This window comes from Mastigoproctus giganteus, chromosome 5, assembly GCF_048544385.1.
Source record: "Mastigoproctus giganteus isolate SK-2022 chromosome 5, ASM4854438v1, whole genome shotgun sequence".
NCBI lineage: Eukaryota > Metazoa > Arthropoda > Arachnida > Uropygi > Thelyphonidae > Mastigoproctus > Mastigoproctus giganteus.
This window is the reverse complement of record NC_143579.1, coordinates 120,729,769-120,756,331: the sequence shown is the minus strand read 5'-3', so window position 1 is coordinate 120,756,331 and position 26,563 is coordinate 120,729,769. Positions and strand designations below refer to the sequence as shown.

At 36.3% G+C, this 26,563-nt stretch overlaps 1 protein-coding gene across 7 annotated transcripts in view; it reads right to left on the bottom strand.

Annotated features, from left to right (window-relative positions):
• LOC150085668 (polycomb group RING finger protein 1-like) overlaps nucleotides 1-26,563 on the bottom strand; it is a 276,634-nt gene that overhangs the window by 179,337 nt on the left and 70,734 nt on the right. For all 7 annotated transcript variants that reach the window (XR_016546933.1, XM_090373434.1, XM_090373435.1 and 4 more), the window contains one exon: nucleotides 11,624-11,686. Coding sequence is in view for 6 of the 7 variants with exons in the window: in XM_090373434.1 (XP_090229560.1) it covers nucleotides 11,624-11,686 (63 nt within the window). In the remaining variant the exon portion in view is untranslated. The remainder of the gene's footprint in view (nucleotides 1-11,623; nucleotides 11,687-26,563) is intronic.

The following is a 26,563-nucleotide window of genomic DNA, read 5'->3' as shown; positions in this document are numbered from 1 at the left end:
ATGATGCTGCAGAAACGGAAGCACCTCGCAGTCTTTCAAAAAATGGCTTTCAAGAAGCATTTAATGTGTGGGTGTGTAAAGTTCAACTAACAGTATTTCAAGAAGGAGAAATCCACAGAAGACTGATATGATGACAATTAAGATAAAATCTTACATCAGTCTGTGAATTAAATGATCATCCCTCGTAATGAGTGCCATATTCCAGTGCGACCGAATCAAGTGTATGGTAAGGAGTGTCTTGGTAGGATGGCCAAATTCCAGTGTGAAATGGTTTCTCCATCAAGACAATGTCAGTTCCAATACGATCAATATTGTGCAGGTAGTGATCGCTGCCATAGGCACCAAGGTTCTGCCACATCCTCCTTATTCAGCAGACTTAGATCCGTGAAGGCCTCCATAGCCGAGTGGTCAGGAGCGGGAGTGCAGTAGCACATGCACTTTAAGTAGACCGAGGTTCAAGCTCTTGATTGCTAAATACGGCCAATCTGCCAACCCGCACTAGACAGTGTGTTGGATTATGGTCTATTTTTTCTCAGCATGAATTGTTGAGGAGGCTTCCATCCTGCAGTGGGTTGATAATGGCTGCAATTTACTTTTTTTTTTACTTAAGAAGCTATTAAATGCTGAAAAAAATGCTGTGAGTTAGGTCAGATGTATATGTGTCCAATTCTGCCCAGAAACAATACAGGAGGGATCGTACGCTGAACAACATGTGGATTAACTCAAGACTTGAGGGAATCTGCAAGGGCTCTGGTGGATGGGGAGCTTTTTATCAGTGTGGCCTGCACTCGCAGGTAGAAGAAATCTATTTTGTAGAAATGGTATTTACTTGAACAAAGGTGGTGTTAGGATTTTTGCCACTATCATTGAGGATACCTTAAGGATTCAGGGAAACTGCTAGTTAGGGGGAACAAGGATAATTTAGATCCATGTTCATCTGATGATATGGGTCAAAGTAATGCTTGCACTCACCTGAAGAATTCTTTTTTGTTACCACAACAGCTAATGTTGACAAAGTGTTCTGTCCATTCTGAATATAAAGAATTCCAGAATAGGGAAATAATTTCAAATTACAGGGGAAGAAGTTTAGACTAGATTGTAGTAAGTTTTCTTTTAGCCCACAAGTTGCTGATTCCTGGAACTAGTTGCCTTTGTAGGTAGCTGAGGCTGACAGTTTGAAGAAATACAAAGGTCAGCTGGATAGTTACCTACATGAAAAGGGAAGTGCATAATTTGTATTTTCTTATTTACTTTTCTTTCGGCTGATGCAGAAAAAAAGCCTGCGGCTTCTTGCACTTTATGGTCAATGCTAATAATATAAAGGTTGGCAGGGTGTTTAATAACAATGTTTAATCAAGATATACTACTGCAACAAGATCTTGAAAAATTAGGGCAGATGGGCTGAGAAATGACAGTTGAAATTGAACATTGACAAATGCAAGGTACCCACAAGCTACCACATGCAGTATGCATGTGCGTAGCAGTAATCCCAGGTTAATGTACCAACTGTGTGGTACTACATTCAGTGTAGTTGGATAACTGTGCAGTTCTCTGAGCAGTGCAAACAGACTGCCAGGGCAGCTTATGGAGTTTTGGCAATGATAAACAGGAATTTTGCTAGTAGGGTTAAGGTGATTATTCCATTGTATAAGGCAATGTTTACAACACATCTTGAGTACTGCATACAGGTCTGGAGATCTACATCCTTCCTAAAATTATGAAGGATATAGATCTGCTGGAATGGTGTAGTGGAAGGTAACGATATTGGTGAGGGGAACAAAAGAGCGGTCTTACCAAGAAAAGCTTCAGTTGTGTAAATTGCAGCATCTGGGGTCTAGGCATCTGTGAGGTGACTTGATTGAGTGTGTATAAGGCTTTGAATGGATGGAGCAAGCTCAATGCAGATAGCATTCTTACTCAGACTAAACACAAAAGGGGTCATGAATTTGAACTGAGGAAGGATGGTTGATTGATGGTTTATTAAAGGAGGCAGCAAAGGAAGTAAGCAAACCCTTAGCCATAATTATGAGAGCTTCCTTGGACTCAGGGGAGGTACCCACGGACTGGAGATGTGCAAATGTGACCCCAATTCACAAAGGGGGATCAAAGGCTGACACAAGTAATTATAGACCTGTGAGTTTAACTTCTGTTGCCGGAAAATTAATGGAGGCACTGGTTAAAGAAGCACTGCCGGATCATCTAGACAAGACTTCAGTTATAGCTAGGACACAGCATGGTTTTGTTAAGGGTAAGTCTTGCCTGACCAATTTGATTGGATACTATGATGCAGTCACAAAAGAACTGGATGCAGGGAATAACTTTGATATTATATACTTGGATCTTAGAAAGGCTTTTGATACTGTTGCACATGGAAGACTGCTGCACAAATTGGAGCAGTGTGGCATTGGAGGCAAATTGCTGCTATGGATAAAGGAGTGGTTGAGGGGGAGAAGACAGAGAGTGGTAATCAATGGACACTGCTCATCGTGGACTAATGTTATTCGTGGAGTCCCTCAGGGTTCAGTATTGGGTCCTTTATTGTTTTCTGTATTTATAAATGATATTGATGATGGTATATCAGGCTTAATGTCCAAGTTTGCAGACGATACGAAGGTTGGCAGGGTTGTCAAGGACACTACTGACTATGCTACTGCAACAGGATTTGGAAAGGTTGAGCAGATGGGCTTCGAGGTGGCAAATGAAGTTTAACATTGACAAATGTAAAGTACTACATATGGGAAACAGCAACCCCAGAGCAACGTATCAACTCTGTGGTACTACACTGACAGTGGTAGAGAATGAAAGGACCTGGGGGTGGTTGTGCAGGCAGATATGAAGTTCTCTGAGCAGTGCAGACGGGCTGCAAGAGTAGCTCACGGTGTATTGTCAATGATATACAGGAATTTTTCTAGCAGGGATAAGGAGGTGATTATTCCCTTGTATAAAGCAATGGTCAGGCCACACCTAGAGTACTGTATACAGGCCTGGAGGCCTCATTTCAAGAAGGATGTAGAGCTGCTGGAACGAGTACAGAGAAGGGCAACTAGATTGGTGAATGGGACAAAGGGGTGCTCTTACGAAGAAAGGCTTAAGTTTTGCGAATTACAGTGTCTGGAAACTAGGCACCAGCGAGGTGATCTGATAGAGGTGTACAAAGCCTTGAATGGTTTGAGCATGCTCAATGCTGATGGGATTCTTCCTCTTGCTCAGAATAATCACCTGAGAGGGTATAAATTCAAATTGAGGAAAGACAGATGTAGGATAGATGTGCGGAAATTTGCCTTTAGCCAGCGGGTGGTTGGTAGGTGGAACAGACTTCCATCCCTTGTCGTGGAAGTTGATAGCCTAAATAAGTTTAAGGCTCAGCTGGACAGGTATTTCGAACGAACAGAGGGGTGAAGTGGAAGTGGTTATTTTTATTTATGTTACTTTCTTTTTTTTTTTTGGCTGATGCTGCATAAGCTTGCTTTCTTGCATCAAATGCCTCTACTAATGCTAATGCTAATTGTTGGAACAAAATTGTATCTGTCACTGCAATAAATTCAAGGAAGAACTAGACTACTAGGGAGGGGATAAACAGGTGATGACATAGGAAGGCTGGTTTCTTTTCTTTTTTTTTTTTTTTTTTGGTTGATGCTTTATAAGCTTTTCTTAGATTGCTTGCCATTTTGCTATGTCACATCATTTGATTTCTCTGCCAAAACAATCAAATAATAGTTCTGGGACACATTAGTATTTTATCATGTAAAATATCTGAAGTAACAAAAACATGTATGAAACACATTTATCCACTAGTGGTCCATCCTTGAGCCATTTACTTATAATATCCTGATTTATTATATCAATTGGTCAATGTTCAACTGCATCAATTAATTAACTTTATATTTAAAAATTAGCTCATTAAAATTCTGGTTAATATCATAAACTTGGTGAATGATATATGAGTTATCTTTGTAAATGCAAAACTTGAGGCCAATATTTTGAACAAACATATATGCAAGAAACATTTTGATACTGTATAGCAGATTCTTTTCCACAAAAGAGCTGGAATTCTGTCAAGTGCATGTTTTTCTTAATATTTCACACTTCACCTATAAAATGCAAGATATCAAGAAAGTGTAGTAGTATACTTTCTTTGTATATCCTGAAACTAGCAATGAAACCCAAAATTACCCCAGTATTTCACAGATTTGATTAATAGTTTCCTTTTCCATGTAGCTATTTTTTAAACTTCACTTTTGAAATAAGTGATTGCACAAATAAAAAGATCAGGTTTGTTAATTTTCCAACGAATTTTAGAGGCTAATATTGGAACTTCATGTGTATATTTCTGAACTAATTTATTTTTTGTCCAATCAATTATAATTTTCACCAATCAATAACACTATAATTTTCACTAATCAATATCAGTTCCACTTTCTTCAGTAAATAAGAAAGTAAAATTAAAGTAGTATATTCATAATTACAATAATTACTCTTCTCCTTCTTCTTAGGATTTATTTCATTATTACAACGGTTCTCCTCAACCTAACATCGAAAAATCATTCCTTTATTCTTTTTTTCCCATTTTCTTCTATCTTCCCAATCTCCATCCACCAGCCCTCTTCTATTCATGGCTGCTCTCATATGCTCTATCCACATCCTTTTTTGGTCTTCCTCTCTTTTTCCCTCTTCATGGCTCCTCTGGGCAATCTGTTGTCCTCCATTCTCTTCACATGGCCAAACCACTCCAATCTTTTCTCCTCTATTTTATTAATGATGGTTTTTGGGACATTCATTATATTCCTTATCATGTCATTTCTAATTTTTTCAGTCCTAGACTTTCTTGCCGATCTTCGCCAAAAATCCATCTCAACAGTCAGTAGTTTATTTTTTTGTCTTTCAGTTAAGGTCCAGGTCTCACATCCATAATGCTGTGATATAATATTGCAATATTGCATTATATATTTGATGTTTAGTTTTGTTAATAATATTTTTATTCCATAGCACAGAATTAAGCATTTCTATGACCTTTCTACCTTCACCCAATCTTCTTTCAATTTCCTGTGCAAATGATCCATCAGCCTGAATAATTGCACCCAGGTATTTAAATTGCTGTACAGTTTTCACCTGTATTCCATCTAAATTCAGAACCTCCTCACTTCAATTCATGTACTCTGTCTTATTAAAATTAACTGTTAGTCTCCATGTTTTACATTCTTCTAGTAACTTTCTTCCCATGTAGTTTACATCATCATCGTCCTGTGCTACCACAACTTGGTCGTCTGCAAACAGTAGATTGTAAAGGTACTTATTTTGACCAAGGGGAACACCCATTAAACAGCCTTCTGTGACCATGGTCTTAGAACAACTTCCAGGTACAGCTTAAAAAAAAGTAGGTGACAAACAGCATCCTTGAAAAATTTAAAATTTTTTTAAGTCTTAAATTTCCTTGATATTTTTGAACCAATTTTTATACAGCATGTATTGTTTTTGTAAATTCTTCTAATTATTTCAATTAATGGCTAGCTTACTGACATTTTTTCCATAGCCTTCCACAGAAGATTTCTTGACACATTATCATACGCTTTCTCTAAGTCTATAATTACTCTTTAAAAAAAAAAAAAAAACCCAACTTTTTCGACAACCCATCTTATTTTTAAAAGTTCCCAATGCAGCCACACTGTACATACATACAAGAGGCATTCAGATAAATAAATGACAAGGGAAAAATAAGCAAATTTTTGGCACATACTCAAAACAGAGTGAACAGGTTAATACAGTAAACCCCCGCTATCCGCAGTATCTGTATTCGTGGTTTCGCGTATTCGTGGTCGCTGATTTAATATAAAATGAAACCTAAAAAAAATGTGAATTTTAAATCGCCGTGAACATTTTCCGCCATAAAAAACATGGGCGTGACTAAAATCATCTTTCCGAGTCAAAACAGTGCTCAGTGGGTGGAGGGAGAGGGGTGACAAAATCGCGAGCGTGGATGTTTCTCGCTAATCCTTGTTCAGTATGTGTTATGTGCTTGCCATGGAAGGTTTCATCGTTTGCTTTTAATTTATATGCTTATAAATTGAATAAATTTATCAATTTATAAATTGATATGCTTACAAAAGTGAAAAATCTACCGTTTTGCAGTGTGTTAGTGTAAACAGACTTTTTCGATTGTATTAACGGTAGAAAGTGACTTTATTGTGGACAAATTTTTTTCTAACCCCTACAAAAATATCGCTACGAATAACAAGGGAATTGTGAAAAGATCAAAGAAGGTGATGACATTAGGGAGTAAAATTCAGTTATTAGACAAAATTTCTAATGGTGAAAGTGTCTCGTCAGTGGCAAAACATTATAAAATCAATAATGTCAACGGTACGATCAATCAAGAAATCGGAAGTAAAAATCCGCCGTAGTGTCCGTGAAAACGTGCTAATTGCTTCAAAAATTTGCTCTGTAACTCGTGATGTTAAATTTGAAAAAATGGAAAAGGCTTTAAATCTGTGGATAGAAGACCGAACTCAAAATAAAATTCCCTTAAGTTCACTCATCATTCGTGAAAAGGCAAAACACCTTTATCAACACTTTAGCAAAACTGGTGATAGCACTGGTGGGATAAGTTTTTTAGCTAGCAAAGGCACTGGATTGAAAGATTTGTTTGAAATTTCTAATAAATATTACATTTAATATTAAATTGTTTCTTATTTTCATTTCAATGCCTTATGCTTGCATTTCCTTAGGTCCTTGAGGTTGTCACAGACATTCTCTCAGATATGCCAGACAAGCTGTACTTGCTATCTGGGAGTCTAAAACGCTGATGGAACTGATATTCGGGTGACACTCAAGTCACGTGGACACAATTTCGGCGAAGTCCGGACAGTCTGTGACAGCCAAATCCTCTGCTTGCACCTTCACGATGGTGGGACTGTTAGTAATCCTGGGTATAACCTGCATGCACAAGTACATGGTGGGTGACCACCCAGGTGTGAACCAATGTAAGCAGGGGTCGAGGTGTGGCGCCCACACCACATGGAGGAACGCCGACCCTCTATGTTACCAGGCAGTACTAGGTGGCAGATGACTCTCATCAACCGGTGAAATACCACCACTTTGCTTATTGGAGGCTTGAAATGGTGGAACCCATGTTTAGTCTCTAGAGCTAAGTTCCGGTCAACCTTTCCCTATCTCTTCCATCATGCAGTATGATTGATGACTTTTGAGGTTATGATGAATGTCGTGACGAGATCCAATATTCCTTACATTTCGAGGGTACAGCTCTAAAACGGTGTTCGCAGGCCGGCCGCTAGTTAGTACACCGGACTGAACCTATTGGTAACTCTCTAGGAAGCTTCCGGATCAGCTAGTGTATATCTTGCTGCCTCTACTCTGCCAGATAGTGACTGGAGGGAGTCCGAGTAGTGTGTATGCGGGGAGCATTGTCGAGGCCACGTTATGTCAAGGATCTGGGTATATTCTTACCACATGTACGCCATATCCAAAAATTTCATTACTTCATACAGCATGTCCCACCTACTTTTTCTTACTATTGAATATACCATGAATTGTCAAACTAATAGAGCAAGCTTATCTGCGAAAAGATCTAAACCTCCCAAGGACTTCATAATTCATTTCACAAATATACGTGGTCTCAATTCTAATCTCAACGATGTCCATTTCCACTTGCAGTCTGCCAAACCCCATGTACTTTTTCTGACAGAATCTCAGATATCGGTTGATTCATCTACTGCTCATCTCAGATGCCCAAATTATTCGCTGTATGATTCCTTTCGCCTCAAAGGTGGTACTTGTGCATATGTCCGTTCTGATATTCCCTGTCAGAGACTTGGCAATTTGGAATCTCCTCTCTTTGATCTTCTCTGGCTTAAAATCTCTCTACCTCATTGTGTCAAATTCATCTGTTGTCTCTACCGTTCTCCCAACTCCACTAATCACTTGGAGCTCTTTGACTTCCTCTCTTTGCAACTTGACTTTCTCCAGTCCAACTTTCCTAACAGTCAAGTAATTTTCCTTGGTGATTTTAATGTTTGCAACTCCAGCTGGCTTCCGTTTTCTAGTCACACTGACCCAGCAGGTCGAGATGCTGAGGCTTTTGCAATTAGTAATGACCTAGCACAGATTGTCCATTTACCTACAAGAATACCGGACAATCCTAATCATACAGCCAATACGCTTGATCTTTTTCTCACAAACAACCCTTCTAAGTACACGGTCGAAGTGAGAGGTCCTTTAGGCACTTCAGATCACAACTTGGTGATTGTCTCTTCTCCAATGGAACCTTTATCTCATGGCTATTCCCAACCACGTGTTGTTTGGCATTACAAGAATGCAAAATGGGATGACCTGCCAGACTTCTTTTCTTCTTTTCCTTGGTCGGATTACTGTTTCAAAACTTCTGATGTCAACGTTTGCTCAGATCGTGTCAGTGAAATTATTCTTGCAGGAATGGAATCCTTTATCCCACACTCCACTTTAAAATCTCGTCCTTTATCTAAACCTTGTTTTTCCAATAAATGTGCTAAGGCTGTCCAAGAGAAGAATGTTGCATATCGTAATTGGCTTGTTTCTAATTCTTCAGTTTCATTTTCTGCCTACACCAAAGCTCGCAACAGTTGCAAAGCAGTTATTAACCAGTCCAAACTAGAGTTTGAACAGGCTAAGAGTAGAAAACTTGCTTATTGCCCTAATGGTAGCCGAGCATTCTGGTCTCTTGCCAAAGCTATTGGCCGCAACTTTTGCCCATCTCTGCTCCCACCTCTGTCCAAACTAGATGGTTCTGTTGTCACTTCAGCCAAGGATAAAGCTGAACTGCTAGCATCCCATTTTTCTTCCAGCTCATGTATTAATGATCTTGGTAAAACACCTCCCACCATTCCCAACACGCTCCATTCAATGCCTCCTGTGGTCTTCCGTCAAAAGGATATCAGAAGGATTTTGATGAATCTTGATGCTAAGAAAGCTCCAGGTCCTGATGGTATTTCTCCACTTGTTCTCAAAACCTGTGCTCCTGAACTTACTTCTATTCTTTGCCGCCTTTATTCACTTTCTTATTCCAAAGGTGTTTTTCCTTCTGCTTGGAAATTTGCTCATATCCAGCCAGTTCCTAAAAAGGGTGACAAATCCCTCCCATCCAATTATCGTCCCACTGCTATTACTTCTACTCTTTCTAAAGTAATGGAGAAATCAATTAACCGCCAACTCTTAAACTACCTAGAAACCTTCCGTCTGATCAACGATCACCAGTATGGATTCCGTCAGTGTCGATCCACTGGAGATATTCTGGTTTATGTTACCCATTTATGGACTAATTCAATGGAAAGGTTCGGTGAAACACAAGTAGTTGCTCTTGACATCTCAAAGGCTTTTGATCGTGTTTGGCATAAAGGTCTTCTAAACAAGCTTCCATCTTATGGTTTGCCAACTGTTTTTAGTAATTGGTTATCCAGTTTTCTCTCTGATCGCTCACTGAGGGTGATGGTAGATGGCTCTCTGTCTTCTAACTTCTCCACTAATGCGGTGTCCCCCAAGGTTCAGTTCTTTCCCCCACTCTTTTCCTCTTGTATATCAATGACCTTTTTCCATTGACTGGAAATCCTATCCATAGTTTTGCCGATGATAGCACATTGCATTCAACTTTCCATTTTGAGAAACCTTGTCCTGCTCAATCAGCTTCAACTTCTCGAAAATCTGCTACCAATTCCTTAAATGCCGATCTTCAGGTAATTCTCCAGTGGGGCAAAGACAACTTAGTTGATTTCAACCCTTCTAAAACTCAGTCTTGTCTTATATCTCGCAAAAAGGATTCTTCTACTCCTATTCTTATCTTTAGTGACACTCCGATTTCTAGGCAAAATGATATATGTCTTTTGGGGATTACCCTGACTTCTAATCTCTTTTGGCACAAGCACATTACAAATATTGCTTCCTCTGCATCTAAAAAACTTGGTTTTCTCTTTCGCTCTCGGCGTTACTTTTCTTCCAAACAGCTTCTCATTCTGTATAAATCGCAAATTCGCCCTGCCATGGAATATTGTTCCCATATCTGGGGTGGTGCCCCCAAAACCTCTCTCCGGCTTCTTGATTCCATTCAGAAGAGGGCAGTTAGGTTAATTAATGATTCATCTCTAACAGAGTCTCTCCACTCGCTTTCTCATAGACGCACTGTTTCTGCTGCATGCCTCTTCTACAGATACTTCCATGGGCACTGTTCTTCTGAATTGGCTTCTATAATTCCTGCTCTCTCTTTCAAAATAGTCCGAACACGTGCCGCCACCAGCCAACATCCATTTACTGTCCAACTTCAAATCCACAGAACCAACTTTTCATCTTTTTCGTTTATTCATTCAACTGCCGTTTTCTGGAACAACCTTCCTTCATACGTATTTCCTGAAAATTACAATCTACAGAAGTTCAAGTCCAATGTCAACAAATATCTTCTTTCGTCTTCTTAACCTCAAACCCAAGCATGGTACTAAGTACTATAGGTTCTAATACCTCTTGTGTTTGGGGTTCTCATAAAAAAAAAAAAAAAAAAAATTCACTATGTATTGTCTATGTACATAGTCATATTATCAAGGTACATATAATACATACATAGACAAAATTTTAGACTAGTTTTTCTTATATATTTCATACTTTGGAACGGAACCCCTGTATTACTATGGGGGCCATAACTCAGTATTCGCGTTTTCAGTATTCGCGGCATTTCTTAGGAACATAACCCCAGCAAATAGCGGGGGTTTACTGTACAACTAATCACCAATGTGAAAATTGAAACACTTCAGGAGGTATTATAAAATTTTCAACAAAAAAAAAAAAAAAAAAAAGAAAAGAAAACCTTGAGTCAGTTGGGAGCTACCAGGGCCTGAGTTACACAACACCTCATATGTTTTCTAAATGTACTTTTTTTTTTTTTTTTTTAATATATATTTGTTAAAATGTGTTCTGGGCACAAAGAGAGGTGAAACAGTAACAGTTATTGTACGTCCTTAATGCAATAAAAAAAATCTCTCCTTTCTCTGTTTAGCATACAGTTTTCTGATTAAAAAATGTATGCTAAATTGGAATGGGCTGTTTAAATTTGCACCAAGGCATTCTCTGCTAAAATGACATCGATGTATCACGTAAACTCCAATTATCCTAAGGTCTGTGAATATGCCACTGAACTAACACATCAGAAAAGAATTAGAAACTCAGAGAAACTGGGGCAGAAACTCCATCACTGAAAGCTCACTAGAAATGGATTTAATAATTTCCTCCTGTCATCAAAATGGAAATATCCTGAATTCAAATCAGGTTCTTTCCATTTTGATCATAAAATGAATTAAATCATTGAATATTTTAAGATAAAAAAGAAAAGAAATATCTTGATTAAAAGTTGTATCAATGTTATACAAACAGACTAGATACATTTGTATTTTCTAGAAGTGTTTAAACTCTGGTAGAATTGAAATTTCTGTTTAAACTTCCTAAAATATCAAAAACACTGTAGTTAAAGTATAATATATGATATTATAAATAATATCATATATTATACTTTATATCACATCATATCATATATTATATAATAATATATGATATTATAAATAATATCATATATTATTATATATGAATAAATAATTACCTTCCTTATTAGATGTACATAACCCTCGGGTTTTTTCAAACTCTTGCCTTTTTTTCATTTCATCTAATATATGTACAAAATAAATAAATAAACATTAATAATATATATGTCATATTGTAAAATTACATCATTTGTGATCTAAATTATAATTCATAATAAATCTTTTACAGACAGGTATTAAAATAAATTAAATTAAAAAATATATAAAAACTACAAAATAATAAACACACTAATGAGAGATAACAAATCCAAGATACTAATTTCATGGCTTTAGAAAAGAAAATAAAAGAATCATTTATCCCATAACAGAGAGCAAAAGAACTAACTAATAATCTAATGCATGCGATGAAGGCATGTTATTAACATGCAGGTGACATACTGGGAGGAACAACGCTGTGCTGCAAGAGAAAATACAATTTATCAAAAATATTAACAGCATGGATCAGCCTGCAACAAAGAATTTGAAACAAATTTTGATTTACTATATACAATTAGCAAACTTTAGACTTTAGATGGTAGCTGTATGTTTCAGTCTCAGGCCTTCAACTGTAGCTTAAAAAAAAAAAAAAAACATCATGGTCATGTCTCTCCTGGCTCAGTGTTCCGATAGTCCACCATGCTGTCCAAGGATAAAAGATTGCTGGTGCTTCCTAGCTGTGAATTGTGAACTCTGACTGGTCTGCATTACTCTGACCCCAGTTGTTGGATAACTCCTGGTTATCCAACAATTGGGGACAGAGTAAATTTTGGATAATCAACTTTAAATATTCTATCTACAGTATAAAAGGGAAGCATCTGAACCTAATGGTGAATGTTTCATAAACTCCAGTACTAGACTTTGATCTGTTTTGGCCTCCACATGCTGGAGAGAATAATTACACACTCAGAAATATACTAGGGAAACCTGTCTAGTAAATGTTTGGACTGGATAATGGAACTTTATTTTTGGTTGGGGGTTCCCTGTGTTAATTAGCTATAGTATTAAAATTGCATAATGATGCAAGGAAACAAAATTTATATATAATCTGTTGTCAAAAAAGAAAAAATAATAAAAAAATAAATGAATAATTAAATATAAATAATAAATGATGTCCCCTAACAGTATGTGTTGTTGAGAACAGATGTTTGGTTGCTTTATCCTATATCAGATGTGTTCCTCACTGAGTTTTTCTGAACAGTACAGACTTCGTTGATTTCTAATCTTTTATCGCAGCACTCAGTGTCTTGGTGGTCAAAAATTTGGTGTGTGTAGGTTGAATGAATGGCTTTCAGAAATGCTATGAAAAGCTCACTCCCCCACCTTTTTTAGAATCACTTTACTGCTATCTGTAGCAATGGAAAGTCCCATATTTTTCAAAGCTACCACCACTACTGTTTCTTTCCCTCTTTGTCCAAATATACTTTTTTTTTTTTTTTTAATTTTTTTGTTCCATATCATGTGAGAAATGTGAAATATGTTATTTTTGCATTTCTTTCTATGAACTGAACACTGTTTCTTATACTTAATTGTTTGCAAAAGTCTTATTATATTGCATTTTCCACCAAATGAAACTGACATCTAAAATACAGAATACAAAGCAAATATGTTACTTTTTGCAGATTTTATAGTAACAGAAAATCTTAGGCATATGTTTACTTGATTACTACATCATATCTTTTTTTTCTTACTGAAGGGCACTTAAATAACATTTAACAATTTTAGCTTCACAAAACACATACAAATAAAATACACTTTAACATATTAACTACAATGATACATGCCAGTTGTTTCTTAGCTTTTTTTGTTCAAAGGCCTTGATATCACACGCTCTAATTCGTTTCAGCTCTGTGAGACACCAAATACTTCTTGCTGTGCATTATATTGTAGGTCACCACAGCAGAGTGGTCAAAAGCAAAGCTACTTTTGTACAAGATCTGACCACTTGAACAAGATTCAAGCTCGTGGTTAGATTTTTTATTTTTCATTATAAGCTGACTGCTAAATACAGTGACATTCTTGTATTCTATTTCGTGAACCCAGTCATTCTGAGAGCTATACTTAACGAAATCAGTGACTTGGCATGGTACTTGAAATGACTTGAAATTGAATGTACTTGAAATACTGCTTAATCCATAGAAGTCTGAACTGTTGACATTCTTGCTCAATGACTGGCTTCAACAAGAAATATAACCATCATTACAGCAGGCCCTGATACCAATGGTCAACAGCCAAACTTAGAGTATCCCTGACTTGCAGCTGAGATTCAATAACCACACTGAACAGAGTCAATAAGATGAGCCACCTCAGATGGACTAACAAACATATCTTCTCCATTTCAAATATGTAAAATTTGCAAGAAAATATATTTACATTAGAATCCTGGTTATCCAACAACTGGGGACAGAGTAAATTTTGGATAATCAACTTTAAATATTCTATCTACAGTATAAAAGGGAAGCAGGAAAAATACAGTATAAAAGGGAAGCAGGAATGAAAGAAAATTGCATTAATCTGATTTATTATTTGTACATTATGTACTGCACATTCTTATTTATAGGACTTTAAAATAATTGCCTCATTTTTTGTACAATTTTTTTTATTATGTATACAATTATTTTATAGCTCTATAAGCACATGCTTATAGAGCTTTAAAATAACTGCATAATTTTTTTTGCAGGATGTCTTTCTTTTGCTGGAAGATTCTGTATTTTTGTCAAACATGTCAATTTGTTCTTAGTCAGTTCTTCGTGTGATCTGGCTCATCTTGTAGCAATCAAGTAATACAATTATTTATAGAAAGGACTTATAGTACCAATTGTTTTCATCATTAAGTTTTAGCAAGAGCTTATAAAAATTTATGGTACCCATCACTTTGAAGACAGAATTTAAAGTGGAGGTAAAATGAAATCCTAATTTCATTTTACCTTTATTTTAAATTCTGTCTTCAAACCATACTTGCTAAAACTTAATGAAATCAGAAGGCCATTAAATGCGTCACTGGCTGGTTTTTGTGGCATGTATTTATCATAACATACCTTCTTCATTTTAAATTTCTAATTCAGATTAGTATTTAATGACGAATATTTCCTCATCTGTCAAAAAATTCTTAATCCTTGTTATGAAAATAATCTACAGCTATTGCAGAGTTCAGACTTCTTGCTTTGTCTCTAGTTTTGTGCATTGGCTATTAAAATTTTCTTCTTATTATTTATTATTAAATAGTTCACAGAACTATTAAAAATTAAAACAACGATTATTTATGGCAAGAGAAATTGAGGGACTATACAAATAACCAAAGAACTACGGAAAACTCAAATAACTAAAGAACATATAAAAAAAAAACTTAAGTTTGATGAGTTGTAAAAAAAAAAGTCAAGCAGGCTGGGCAGATTTATCCATATCACCTCTATAACAGCCCCTACCACACTTTTTTGCAGATTTTTTATACAATGCATAAAAATCCTGCAAAAAAATAAACAAGATGCATGCATAATATTTATTTGCAATAATTTATGTAATGGCAAATTTGTAGTCATATGATTGATATTGTACAGAAGTTGTGGGTTAAACTACTTGTCTTTGTGTCATTCATAATGCCTTATATAAAAGGAATTGTGATTTTTAGATTTCCATGATTGTTTGTTTCTTACAGTTAATACTGAATATGCCAATTTCTTGGAGTAAAATTAGGGTCAAAAATAAAATTTTAATAATCAAAATTTTAGATAATGCATTTCTACTATAATTCCAGGGTGACTACACTTAGTAACACTCAGCACAAAATAGTCTCTAGAGGTTTTAGAGTCTTTTTTTATTGAATTGAATACTCATTTTATTTCCACTGAATTTTATTTAATCTTTTGATCAAATAAAATTCATATATGGAATAAAAGTTTACTTTTCTAGTCATTTCAAAAATACTTGATTAATAGCATCATTTTAATTATATTTAATGCTTATTAATAAATAAAGTAGCATATTATGGAAATACTATGGCATATCAATCAAAACAGTGGGGGAAAAAAAACATGGAGCTGAATTGTTTTTTGTCATTTCATACTTCCATATTGCATGATGGAAGAGAGATGTGGGTGGTGGTGGGGTTGCTCTTAAGACTAAACAGAAGTGATGGTACTGCACTGGTTGATCAGTCATCTACCACTTAAATAAGGTACTTGAAAGAAGAAAGGGTGCTAATACTGAATTGATATGAGAAAATGTCTCATAAGAGACACATTTTTTTATATCAATTTAGTCAGACAAGTAAAACTACTTGTCTGACTAAAACTGGGATATCATAGGTGTTTAAAAGTTACATCAGAGTTGTTTCTTTAATATATTATTCTTTAACAGAATTTATAAATGAGTAAGGTAACACAATGTAGAAATCTCTGTACAGAGTTATAAATTTCTTCATTTCTGTCTTCCTGTGTTGTGTTCAATTTTACTGTATTAATTAACTGATTGTATAAAACAGACTTTTTTCTGTGTGATAAGATGGAAACTATCACAATGAAAATATAACCATAAATTCATCTTTTTATGGAACATTTTAGTGTGCAAGAAATTCTGTTTCTCATAACAGTGAGATTTAAGTTCAGGGATTCCTATGATTCAATTTCTAATGTGTATTTAAAACATGAGTGGATATTATTAAAGTCACCCTAAACCTGATAAGTGTCTGTGGTAGTGACAATAATTATGGCACTCACATAATGGTCATAAAACAATATATCATTCATGAATCAATAATGGATACTTGCAATTTCAGATATTTATCTAACGTCTTAAGGATAACATGTTTAATAAATATCTATCCACTTCCAAGGAAAGAAATCCATCAGCCAAAAAAAAAAATGTATTTAACGTCCATACTCACATGGTGTAATATGTTAAATTCGTTTTTAATAATACTGATGTTGCCTTTACATAACTAATCAATATTAAGATTAGGGAAGTTTTGTACCCTCTGATTTATTGATTAGATGTTATGTTAAGCAAGTATAGTGTAGTTTATCACACTGAATGCTCAGACTGTAATTCTAGTATACAAGACTCAACTCGTTACATCCTTATGAATCATATATATAACCATGTAAAGTCAGTTTGAGACTAGCCACTCAGCTGTGCCTGAGTTTAGGCAGCACTCCATATTGTTATTTCAAACTTGACATTATCTTCATCATAGATTATCATACAAATTTCTGCAAACTTCTTGTTTCTGAGAACTTGCTTAAAAAATTATTTCAAAATTCTATTTATGTCCGCTGACCACATATTACTTTTGACTAATGGAACTACTGTACATTAAATTACAGGAGAGCTTCAGTTCTTACTGACTCTACCCCAGTTCTCATAGTTCAATCCTAGATGGTGATTGCACATTTTTTTCAGAATCCATGTCATTCATACTGTGTCCTTGATAATTTATGTGAAAACTGTTTGTCCCACTTCAAGGAAGTATTTAAGCTTTAATTGATGAATGATATTGGAAGTCCTTTCCACACTTGTGCTGTTATCAGCAACACAAATGTAGAAAGGACTGAGAGCCAGAATACCTGGGTAGAATATGATGAAACTAGGATGGTGGGATGTTTTTTGGTCATGAGAAAAAATTTTTATACACCTGAAACAGCCATATGTGGAAGTCTTGGAGAAGCAGCCTTCCTGAATGTTTTCACTGGAGAGCCAACGGCAGTCTGCCATCATGACTGTAATATTTTGAAGTTAGAGAAAAAAAGTTGCAACTGCCCTCAAAAAATAATGAGAAATATCTGTAACTGGCTGAACTATGAGCATTTTATAATAGGGGTGGATCTTCTACCCCATGCCAAAACTCCTGTTTTGAATTTTCATGTATCACTAACTCATTACAACTATAAAATTTTGATGTGGCCACCAACCTTTAGCTATTAACCTGAATATTACAGCTTAACGATATATTTTTAAAATTCTTAAATACCATTTATTCTGAAAGGTCAGTTCCCTAATGGTACCACTGATTATGTGTTATCCATTTTAAAAACATCAGAAACTTTTGGTCATATACCAAGTTCTAAATTTGATAGTTTACCTTCTATACATTGCTTTCACACAAAGATAAATATTAATCTTGCAACTTCCACATCCTGCTTAATTTCTCTTGGCAGGAATGTGTGATTCATGCTTCGTGTATTATTAATAATTATTAATTATAATCTGTTTCCTTTGAACCTGGAATTTCATGATGTGGCTGGTAGTTATTACTTTTGTGCAATTCTAAAGGATTATAATTTACACTCATCAGTTTTACTATTATACTACAATCTTTATTTTTGTGTGTCACATACTTTTCAAGAACAAACTCTTCTTTAAATACCTTACAGCAAGCATAATTATACCTTATGACATGGTCTTTTGTTATTCCTACTATAAAAAACCATACTTGTTTCTCTCCATTTTTTTTTTTTTGTGGCAATTTCAATATAAGCTTTTTAAAAAAAAAAAAGGCTTTGTCTGGCAGCAATAGTGAATTCCACACAATTCCTATGCAGTATTAATTGAGAAATACACACATGAACAGATATTACCAAATATATATATACATACATATGTATGAAAGAAATAAGTCTTCATTATTACAAGCTGCTAAATTATGTAAAAAAGAGGTTATATAATATAATTTTTCGGCAGTCATCAAAATTTAAAAAAAGAAAGAAAGACTGCTTGTCCATAGAAGATGATCCTCCCACTGGTCACACTTCAACTTCAAAAATCAATGATTCAATCACTTGTATTCTTGGTATGATCAAGAGGTGATTGACACATCTGTATATTAACATAAGATTTTCATTTTCAGCCAAATTTGTGCCTCAACCTCAATGCTGATCATAGAGTGGCGAGTCCTTGCATGTGCGGATCTTTGTCAGTGTGCCGTTGCTGACCACACTGTTTTTTTTCACTGTTACTGGTGACAAATCGTGGTTGTATGGTAATGACCTGGAAACAAAAGGCACAATCTATCCAATGGCAGATATAGTCTCCTCCAAGGCACAAAAAAGCAAGACAATCTTGATCACATATGAAGATCACACTAATTGTATTTTTTTGACACACAGGAATTTGTTATGAATTGTCCCACACAACGAAACAGCAAATCAAGAATATGATGTCTAGAGAAAATGGTCAGAAAAGTGAGGTTCAGGGAATCTACAACTGCTTCGTGATAACAAGCCTACATGCTCAGTGCTCCCCACTAAAGAATTTAGCTAACTATGGTTTTTTTTTTTGTTACATGTTTAAAGCCCCCTTGAAAGATCACAGATCTGCAATGACTAAGGAAATTATTCAGAACACACCTCAGGAACTATCAGCAATTCAAAAAGAAGCCTATCAGGAATGCTTCCAAAAGGTTCAGAAACATTAGAATCAGTATATACATGTCAAGGAGACCACTTCGTAGGGATCCATATGAACAGTAGTTATGCTCCAATTCCCAAAATTATTTCAGTTTCCATAATTTTTGCTCACACCTTGCACAAAAGTTAAATAATGGAATATATGAAAATGCATAAATTAGAAAACTGTAGTAAAATGGCAATACTCAAGTAACCCTGGCTCACACAGAGCAACAGGGACAAACATCATTAGAATATAAAAATAAAAAATGTGATATAACTTAAAACAAGGAACAAAACCAGTCATAATGTGAAAATGGAGCAGTGAAGTAAACTACAACTACTATAATTCTAGAAAAGACTTCATTTAAAACTGCCACCAAAGAGACTGCTTTATTTGAAAATAAGTAAAATATCACTATATGTCCAATAATAATGGATGGAATAATAATGTATAATAATGGATGGAAAGCGAATAGAAATAATACAGCATAAATTATAAATAAAAGGGAGTTTTGTACCACTGGATTACTATTAAGCAATATTTCAAGATTTATTTCATAGCTAGTGTCATCAGTAGTAGACTAAATTTTTATTTAACTGGCATATTCAATTCTTGGCTACATTGATCCCATTATTTTACATTTTAAATTTATAGTTGTGTCGCTTCACCTGTCCACTTCTACTGCTTTCCCCTTTTTATTTATAATATCCACTTTAACCTTTGCTGTATTATTTACAGTGTTTCCATGTTTCTGTGGAATACTGAGTTGACTGAGATGGTTGAGTGGGAGAAAACCGAATGGTTATACCCTACTTTGGTCCTGCACTTTTTAGCGTAATTGAATTGTAATGTGATGAGGGGTAAAAATTTACCCAGAGGACCAAAGTAGAGTTTTGACACTGCTCTTCATAGATTAATGTTATTGGTGAAGTACCCCAGACTTCAATGCCAGGCCCATCATTATTTATTAATGAAGGTATATCAGGATTTACGTCTAAGTTTGCAGATGATACAAAAGTTGGCAGGGTGGTTAATGACAGTAATCAAGGTATGCTACTACAAGATCTAGAAAAATTAGCCAGAAAAATACCAGCTGAAGTTCAACATTGACAAATGCAAGGTACTGCATGTGTGTAGCAGTAATCCCACAGTAACATAGCAACTGTGTGGTACTACACTCGGGGAAGTAGGAAACAAAAAGGACCTGGAGGTAATTGTGCAGTCAGGCTGCCAGGGCAGTTCATAGGGTTTTGTCAATGATATACAGGAATTTTGTAGGAAGGAAAAGGGGGTGATTATCCCATTCTACAAGGCAATGATTAGTCTGCATCTTCAGTACTGCATACAGGGCTGGAGGCCTCATTCTAGGAACAATGTAGATTTGCTGAATATGTGCAGAGAAGGGCAAAGGAGATTGGTGAAGGGAATTAAATGGTGGACTTACCAAGAAAAGCTTGAGTCTTGCAAATTGCAGCGCTTGGAGACTAGACACCTGCAAGATGATCTGACTGAGGTATTTAGAACCGTGAATGGATTGATGAACAAGCTCAATGCTGATGGCATTCTTCCTCTTGCTCAAACTATATACTTGAGGGGAAATAAATTCAAACTGATGAAGGATGGTTACAGGACAGACGTTCAGATGATATCCTTCAGCCAGCAGGTAGTTGATCATTGGAACAAACTTCCATCTGTTGTCATGGTGGTGGGAAGTTTGAATAAATTCAAGGAAGAACTAGACATACTATCTGAGGAGATTTGACAAGTGATGGGGAAGGCTTTTTTTGGCTGATGCTTCATAATCTTAGTTTCTTACACCATATGTCACTAATAATATTAATATCATGCAACTTGGCCCACCACTGGACTTTTTGTGGAATTTCACATATTTTCAAAGGTGAGGGATCCATATTGAGCACAAATTTTTGTGTAATCATGTTACATAAAAGGAACCTAAATGAACAGAGCAATTCAACCATTGTCCAATTCTTATTCATCTCCCCACCTCCTTAGCAAAAAACTTTCACCTCCATCACCTATCTGTACAACATCGCTGCAAAATTTCAACTCTATGACTAACCATTATTATCAGTAGTAGTAGTGACAACTGATGTAAGAATAGCAAGCATATACAGCATAAAGCCAACACCTCCCATTTCACCTGTCCATTAATCTAATGGTTTATCTAGTTCTTCCTTGAATTTATTCAAACTACCTACCCAGATGGGATTTTGTTCCAACAATCAACTACCCTCAGCTGAAGGCAAAGTTATCTAACCTGAAACTATCCTTCTTCGATTTTAATTTATGTCCTTCATGTATATATTCAGGGCAAGAGATTCCATCTGCACTGGGCTTACTCGATCCATTGAAGACCCTAAACACCTCAATCGGATCTCCTCACAGGTGCCTAGGCTCCAGTTGGCACAATTTGCAAAATTAAAGCCTTTCATGGTAAGAGAATCTTTTGTCTCTTTCACAAATCCTGTTGCTCTTCACTGCACCAATTCCAACAGATCCACATCCTTCCTAAAATAAGGCTTCCAGACCTCAATTCAAATGCAGGGTGTGGCCTAACCACTGTCTTATACAATGGGATTATTGTCCCCTTATCTCTGTTGGCGAAATTCCTGCATATCATTGACAAAAACTCCATGAGCTCTTCCGGCCGCCTGTTTGCATTGCTCAGAGAGCTTCATAACTGACTTCACAATTACTCCCCCCCCTCCAGGTCTTTTTCATTCAAGCATGTAAGTGGAAAATTACCCCTGCTCTAAATGTGTGGTATCAAATTCAGAGTAGTCGTCATTTTCCACTGCTCTGAATATGGTACCACACAGCTGGCATTGATCTGGGATTACGGCTTCCCATATGAAGTACCTTGCATTTGTCAATATTAAACTTCAAATGTCACTCCTCAGCCCATTTGCCAATTTTTTTAGATCTTGTTGAATTCCCTGATTACTGTGTTAACTATCCTGCCAACCTTCTTATCATCTGCAAACAGATATTCAGCCTGATATGCTTTCATCAATATCATTAATAAATATAGAAATTAACAATGGGCTCAGGGCTGAACCTGAGGACTTGGCTAATAACATTAATCAAAGAAGAGCAGTGTCTACTGATAACCACTCAGTCTTCTCTCACCCAACTATCCCTTTAGCTATAGCAGCAACTTTCCCTTAATGTCACACTGCTCCAATTTATATAGCAATCTTTTATGTGCAACAGTATCCAAAGCTTTACTGAAATCTTAGTATATAAGGTGTGTCCGAAAAGTTTTAGAACAGATTTTTTTTAAAACAATACTACCAACATTGGCCACTGTTGAAACTATTCAATATTAAATCTGAACAGGCTCTGTGCCAAGTTTCATCAGTGTGCACAAAGGTATTCTACTGGAAAGTCATGTTTAAGTTGGTACAGTAAAATCACATTGTCATGGATTCAGGGAATGAGCAAAGAGTGGCAATAATTTTTTTCTTCTTTTAAATCCGGAAAAAGTGAAACTGAAACAGCTGCAATGGCAAGTACAGCTTGTAAACATGACAGACTGTACAACATTTTTCGCTATGGCACTGTTCACTACACATAGTGTAGTGAACAGTACTTTACTATGGTGAGCCCATCGTAACGTGATTTGATTGTACAGTGAACAAATTGTAAAGCGGGGGTTCATTGTATTTTTAACTATTTATGTGAAACTTCGGATAATTGGGGCAGCGTCTTAATCAGGCCAATATGCACTAGTCCCGATGTGTCCCAAATAACCGGGATCGACTGTACATCCCTCCTAACTAGCACCTCATTGCATGGTCATACTTCTCAATGTCTTTGTAGAACTGATTTTGTGGAACCATGTTTCACTCCCTCATCATTGTGATCACGTTTGTCAATTGAATTTTAATTCTATTCAGTGATTCTAATTAGCGAAAATAGAAGGAATATTATCCACAGGCTATAAAAGTAAAGATATATTAAGCACAAATTTATTCTTTATTACCTTACCAATTAAAAAATTAAATGATACATGAAAATTGGAAGAATATGCGTGATAATTGGAATAATTAATACGTACTGTTATATGTACATACTAACCAGTTGACATTTCTGTTTACTGACATTTGTGTTAAAATTTAAAACAGTAAAAAAGATAAGCAATCAATAACAAAGAACTCGGCACACACACAAATTGCAAGCAACACAATATGCGTAAGATATGCGCAAGTCAGAACGGAGTAACAAGTTACAAAACTTTAAAAATAGGAATGAAGAGAAGATTCTGAAAATTAATTCTTTTATATGATTGAAGATTCCATGTTAGTGTAAACACATTTCACCATAATAACCCACAGAATTTCAGCTGCAGTATTACCACAAATTCAGTAAGATCGAGTTTACTATCCATCTGTGATAAATTTCACTAACAGAAAAGCCCAATAAACAGGTGACTGCTAATTGTTTTATGGTAGTGACCTCCAGAAATTCAACTGAACCATATGGTACGGTCGCAGACAATCGTAGGGTAATCTCCAGTGCTACGGTCTCCTGCCCCGATTAAACAGCATGTTGTCCCAATTAAGCAAAGTAAACCCTGGCTATTTTCTCGATTGGGTTCTGTTTTTTAAGATTTGCCCCAAATAAACGGAATTCACTGTACTTTAAAGATTAAATGGTAATAAATTTTCTCGAGATTTTGGTTTTTTATGAGTGTAGTCCTAAAACTTTTCAAACACACCTTGTATGATGTCAAAATAATTTTTGTATCAAGTTACTTTGTTACTGTAATAGTATCCAATCAGACAAAATTGCACTTTAACAAATTCATGCTGTGACTGCAGTATAACTGCATTCCTGTCTAGATGATCATGTATTACTTGTACTTCTTTAACCAGCAAATCTACTATTTTCTTCTGGAACAGAAGTTAAGCTAACAGGTCTGCAATTACTCATTAGCATTAGTAGAGGCATACGAAAGCAAGAAAGCAAGCTTATGCAGCATCAGCCAACAAAAAAACACTCCCATTTCATCCCTCCATTCGATCCAAATGCCTGTCCAGCTCAGCCTTAAATTTATTTAGGCTATCAACTTTCACAACAAAAGATGGAAGTCTGTTCCACCAATAAACTACCCGTTGGCTAAAGGCAAATTTCCGCACATCTATTCTACAACTGTCCTCGATTTGAAACTGTGCCTCCTCGGATTCTTAATCTGAGAAAGAGGAAGAATCCCATCAGCATTCAGCATGCTCAACCCACTCAAGGCCTTATACACCTCAATCAGATCACCTCGCAGGTGCCTACTCTCCAGGCACTGAAATTTGCAGAATTTAAGCCTGTCTTGGTAAGAGCACCAATTTGTTCCCCTCACCAATCTTGTTGCCCTTCTTTGTACTCATTCCAGCAATTCTACATCCTTCCTAAAATGAGGCCTCCAGACCTGTACACAGTACCCTAGGTGGGGCCTGACCATTGCCTTGCATAACAAGATAATTACCTCTCTGTCCCTGCTAGTAAAATTCCTATTTATCACTGACAAGACTACATGACCTGCCCTGGCAACCTGTCTGCACTGTTCAGCAAACTCCATATTTGACTGCACAATTACCCCCCAGGTCTTTTTCCCTTTCCACTTCACTGAGTGTAGTATCACACAGTTGGTACATTTCTCTTCAGTTATTGCTACCCATATGCAGTACTTTGCATTTGTCAATGTTAAATTTCAGTTGCCACTTCTCAGCCCATTTGCCCTAGATCCAGTTGGAGTAGCACCCTGTCTTTACTGTCGTTAACACCCCTGCCAACCTTTGTATCATCTGTAAACTTGGACATTAAACCTGATATACCTTCATCAATATCATTGATAAATAAACAAAACAACGATGGGCCCAACACCGAACCCTGGGGAACTCCACTAATAACATTTGTCCACGAAGAGCAGTGTCACTTCTTTTTTTATTACCACTTTGATTACCACTCTCTGTCGTCTGGTTTTAGTTTGGGTTTTTTTTTTTTTTTTTTTTTAAGGAGCATTAGCAACTAAAGGCCATATTGCTCCGGGAATATGCTGTGGTCATTCCCTGACCTTTCCGCATCCTCTGTATTTGGACGGGCTCGAACCCCGGTTTAATCAAGAATCATGTGCTACGCACTGCTGCTCCTTCCCACCTGGCCTCTGTCGTCTCCCACTCAACCATCCCTTTATCCATTGTAGCAACTTACCCTTAATGCCATACCTCTCCAATTTGTACCACAGTCTTCCATGTGCAACAGTATCAAAAGCTTTCCTGAAATCCAAGTATATGATATCCAAATTATTTTTGGCATTCAGTTCCTTTGTGACCACATCATAGTATCCAATCAAATTAGTCTGACAAGACCTCCCTTTAATAAACCCATGCTGTGTCTTAACTATTATTGCAGTCTTGTCTAGATGATCCTGCAATGCTTCTTTAAATAGTGATTCCATTATTTTCCCCGGAACACAAGTTAAATTAACAGGTCTATAGTTACGTGTGTCATCTTTTGAACTCCCTTTGTGAATTGGTGATACATTTGCAAACCTCCAATCCATGGGGTCCTCCCCTGAGTCCAAGGAAGCTCTCATAATTATGGCTAAGGCTTTGCTTACTTCCTCATGTCTGCCTTTGATCTCCCTTTGGGGATTGGGGATACATTTGCAGATCTCCAGTCCATGGGGACTTAACATGAATCCATGGATGCTCTCACAATCATGGCTAAAGTCGGCTTACCTTTTTTGCTGCTTTTAACATAACTGGATAGATCCAGTTGACCCACATGCTTTTTTTTTTTTTTTTTTTTCTTAATTTAGCTTCGGCAATTTCTCCTCTGCTTTCCCCTCAGTTATCACAAAATCATTTAGCTCCCAACCAGAATCTGACTCACTTCTGGCACCATCCTAAAAAATTCATGTGTGAATTTTGGTGAAAAAAACCTATTCAGGTTGTCTGAAACCTGAGCAGGATCATCAACAGTTAATCCATATCTAGTGGACTGGTGTGATTCAACCCCTTCCTTCTACATAAGTAAAGAAGTCTTTGCTGATTATTTATTTATTTATTTATTTTTTTTTTTTGCATTTCCTGTCAGACTTCTCTTAATCTGTCTTTAACTTGCCTAATCTCCTTTGTGACTGACTTGATTGCAGACTAATTTTTATGTACTGTACGTGCATCTATATCACCTGATAATTCATATGCATCCCATGCATTTAGTCAGTCACCCCTGTCAATTGGATCCACTGCCATAGATTTTAGGTTAGAGGTGAAAGAGATTCTTGCACTACTTCTATTAAAACATGCAGCAGTAGCCTGCAAAACAAGTAGAGGTGAAAGAGATTCTTGCACTACTTCTATTAAAACATGCAGCAGTAGCCTGCAAAACAAGGAGTTGAGGATTTCCTCGAATTAGTGTACACCTAAGTATATCTGTGACTGTTTTTACTCTTAATAACCCTAACACAGCCCATATATTTTCTAGTTCTATGATGACCTCAGCAGATCTTGAAATCCCTGAGGAGCACCTTGCTTTCCATGCTGCTGCATGTTCTAATAGAA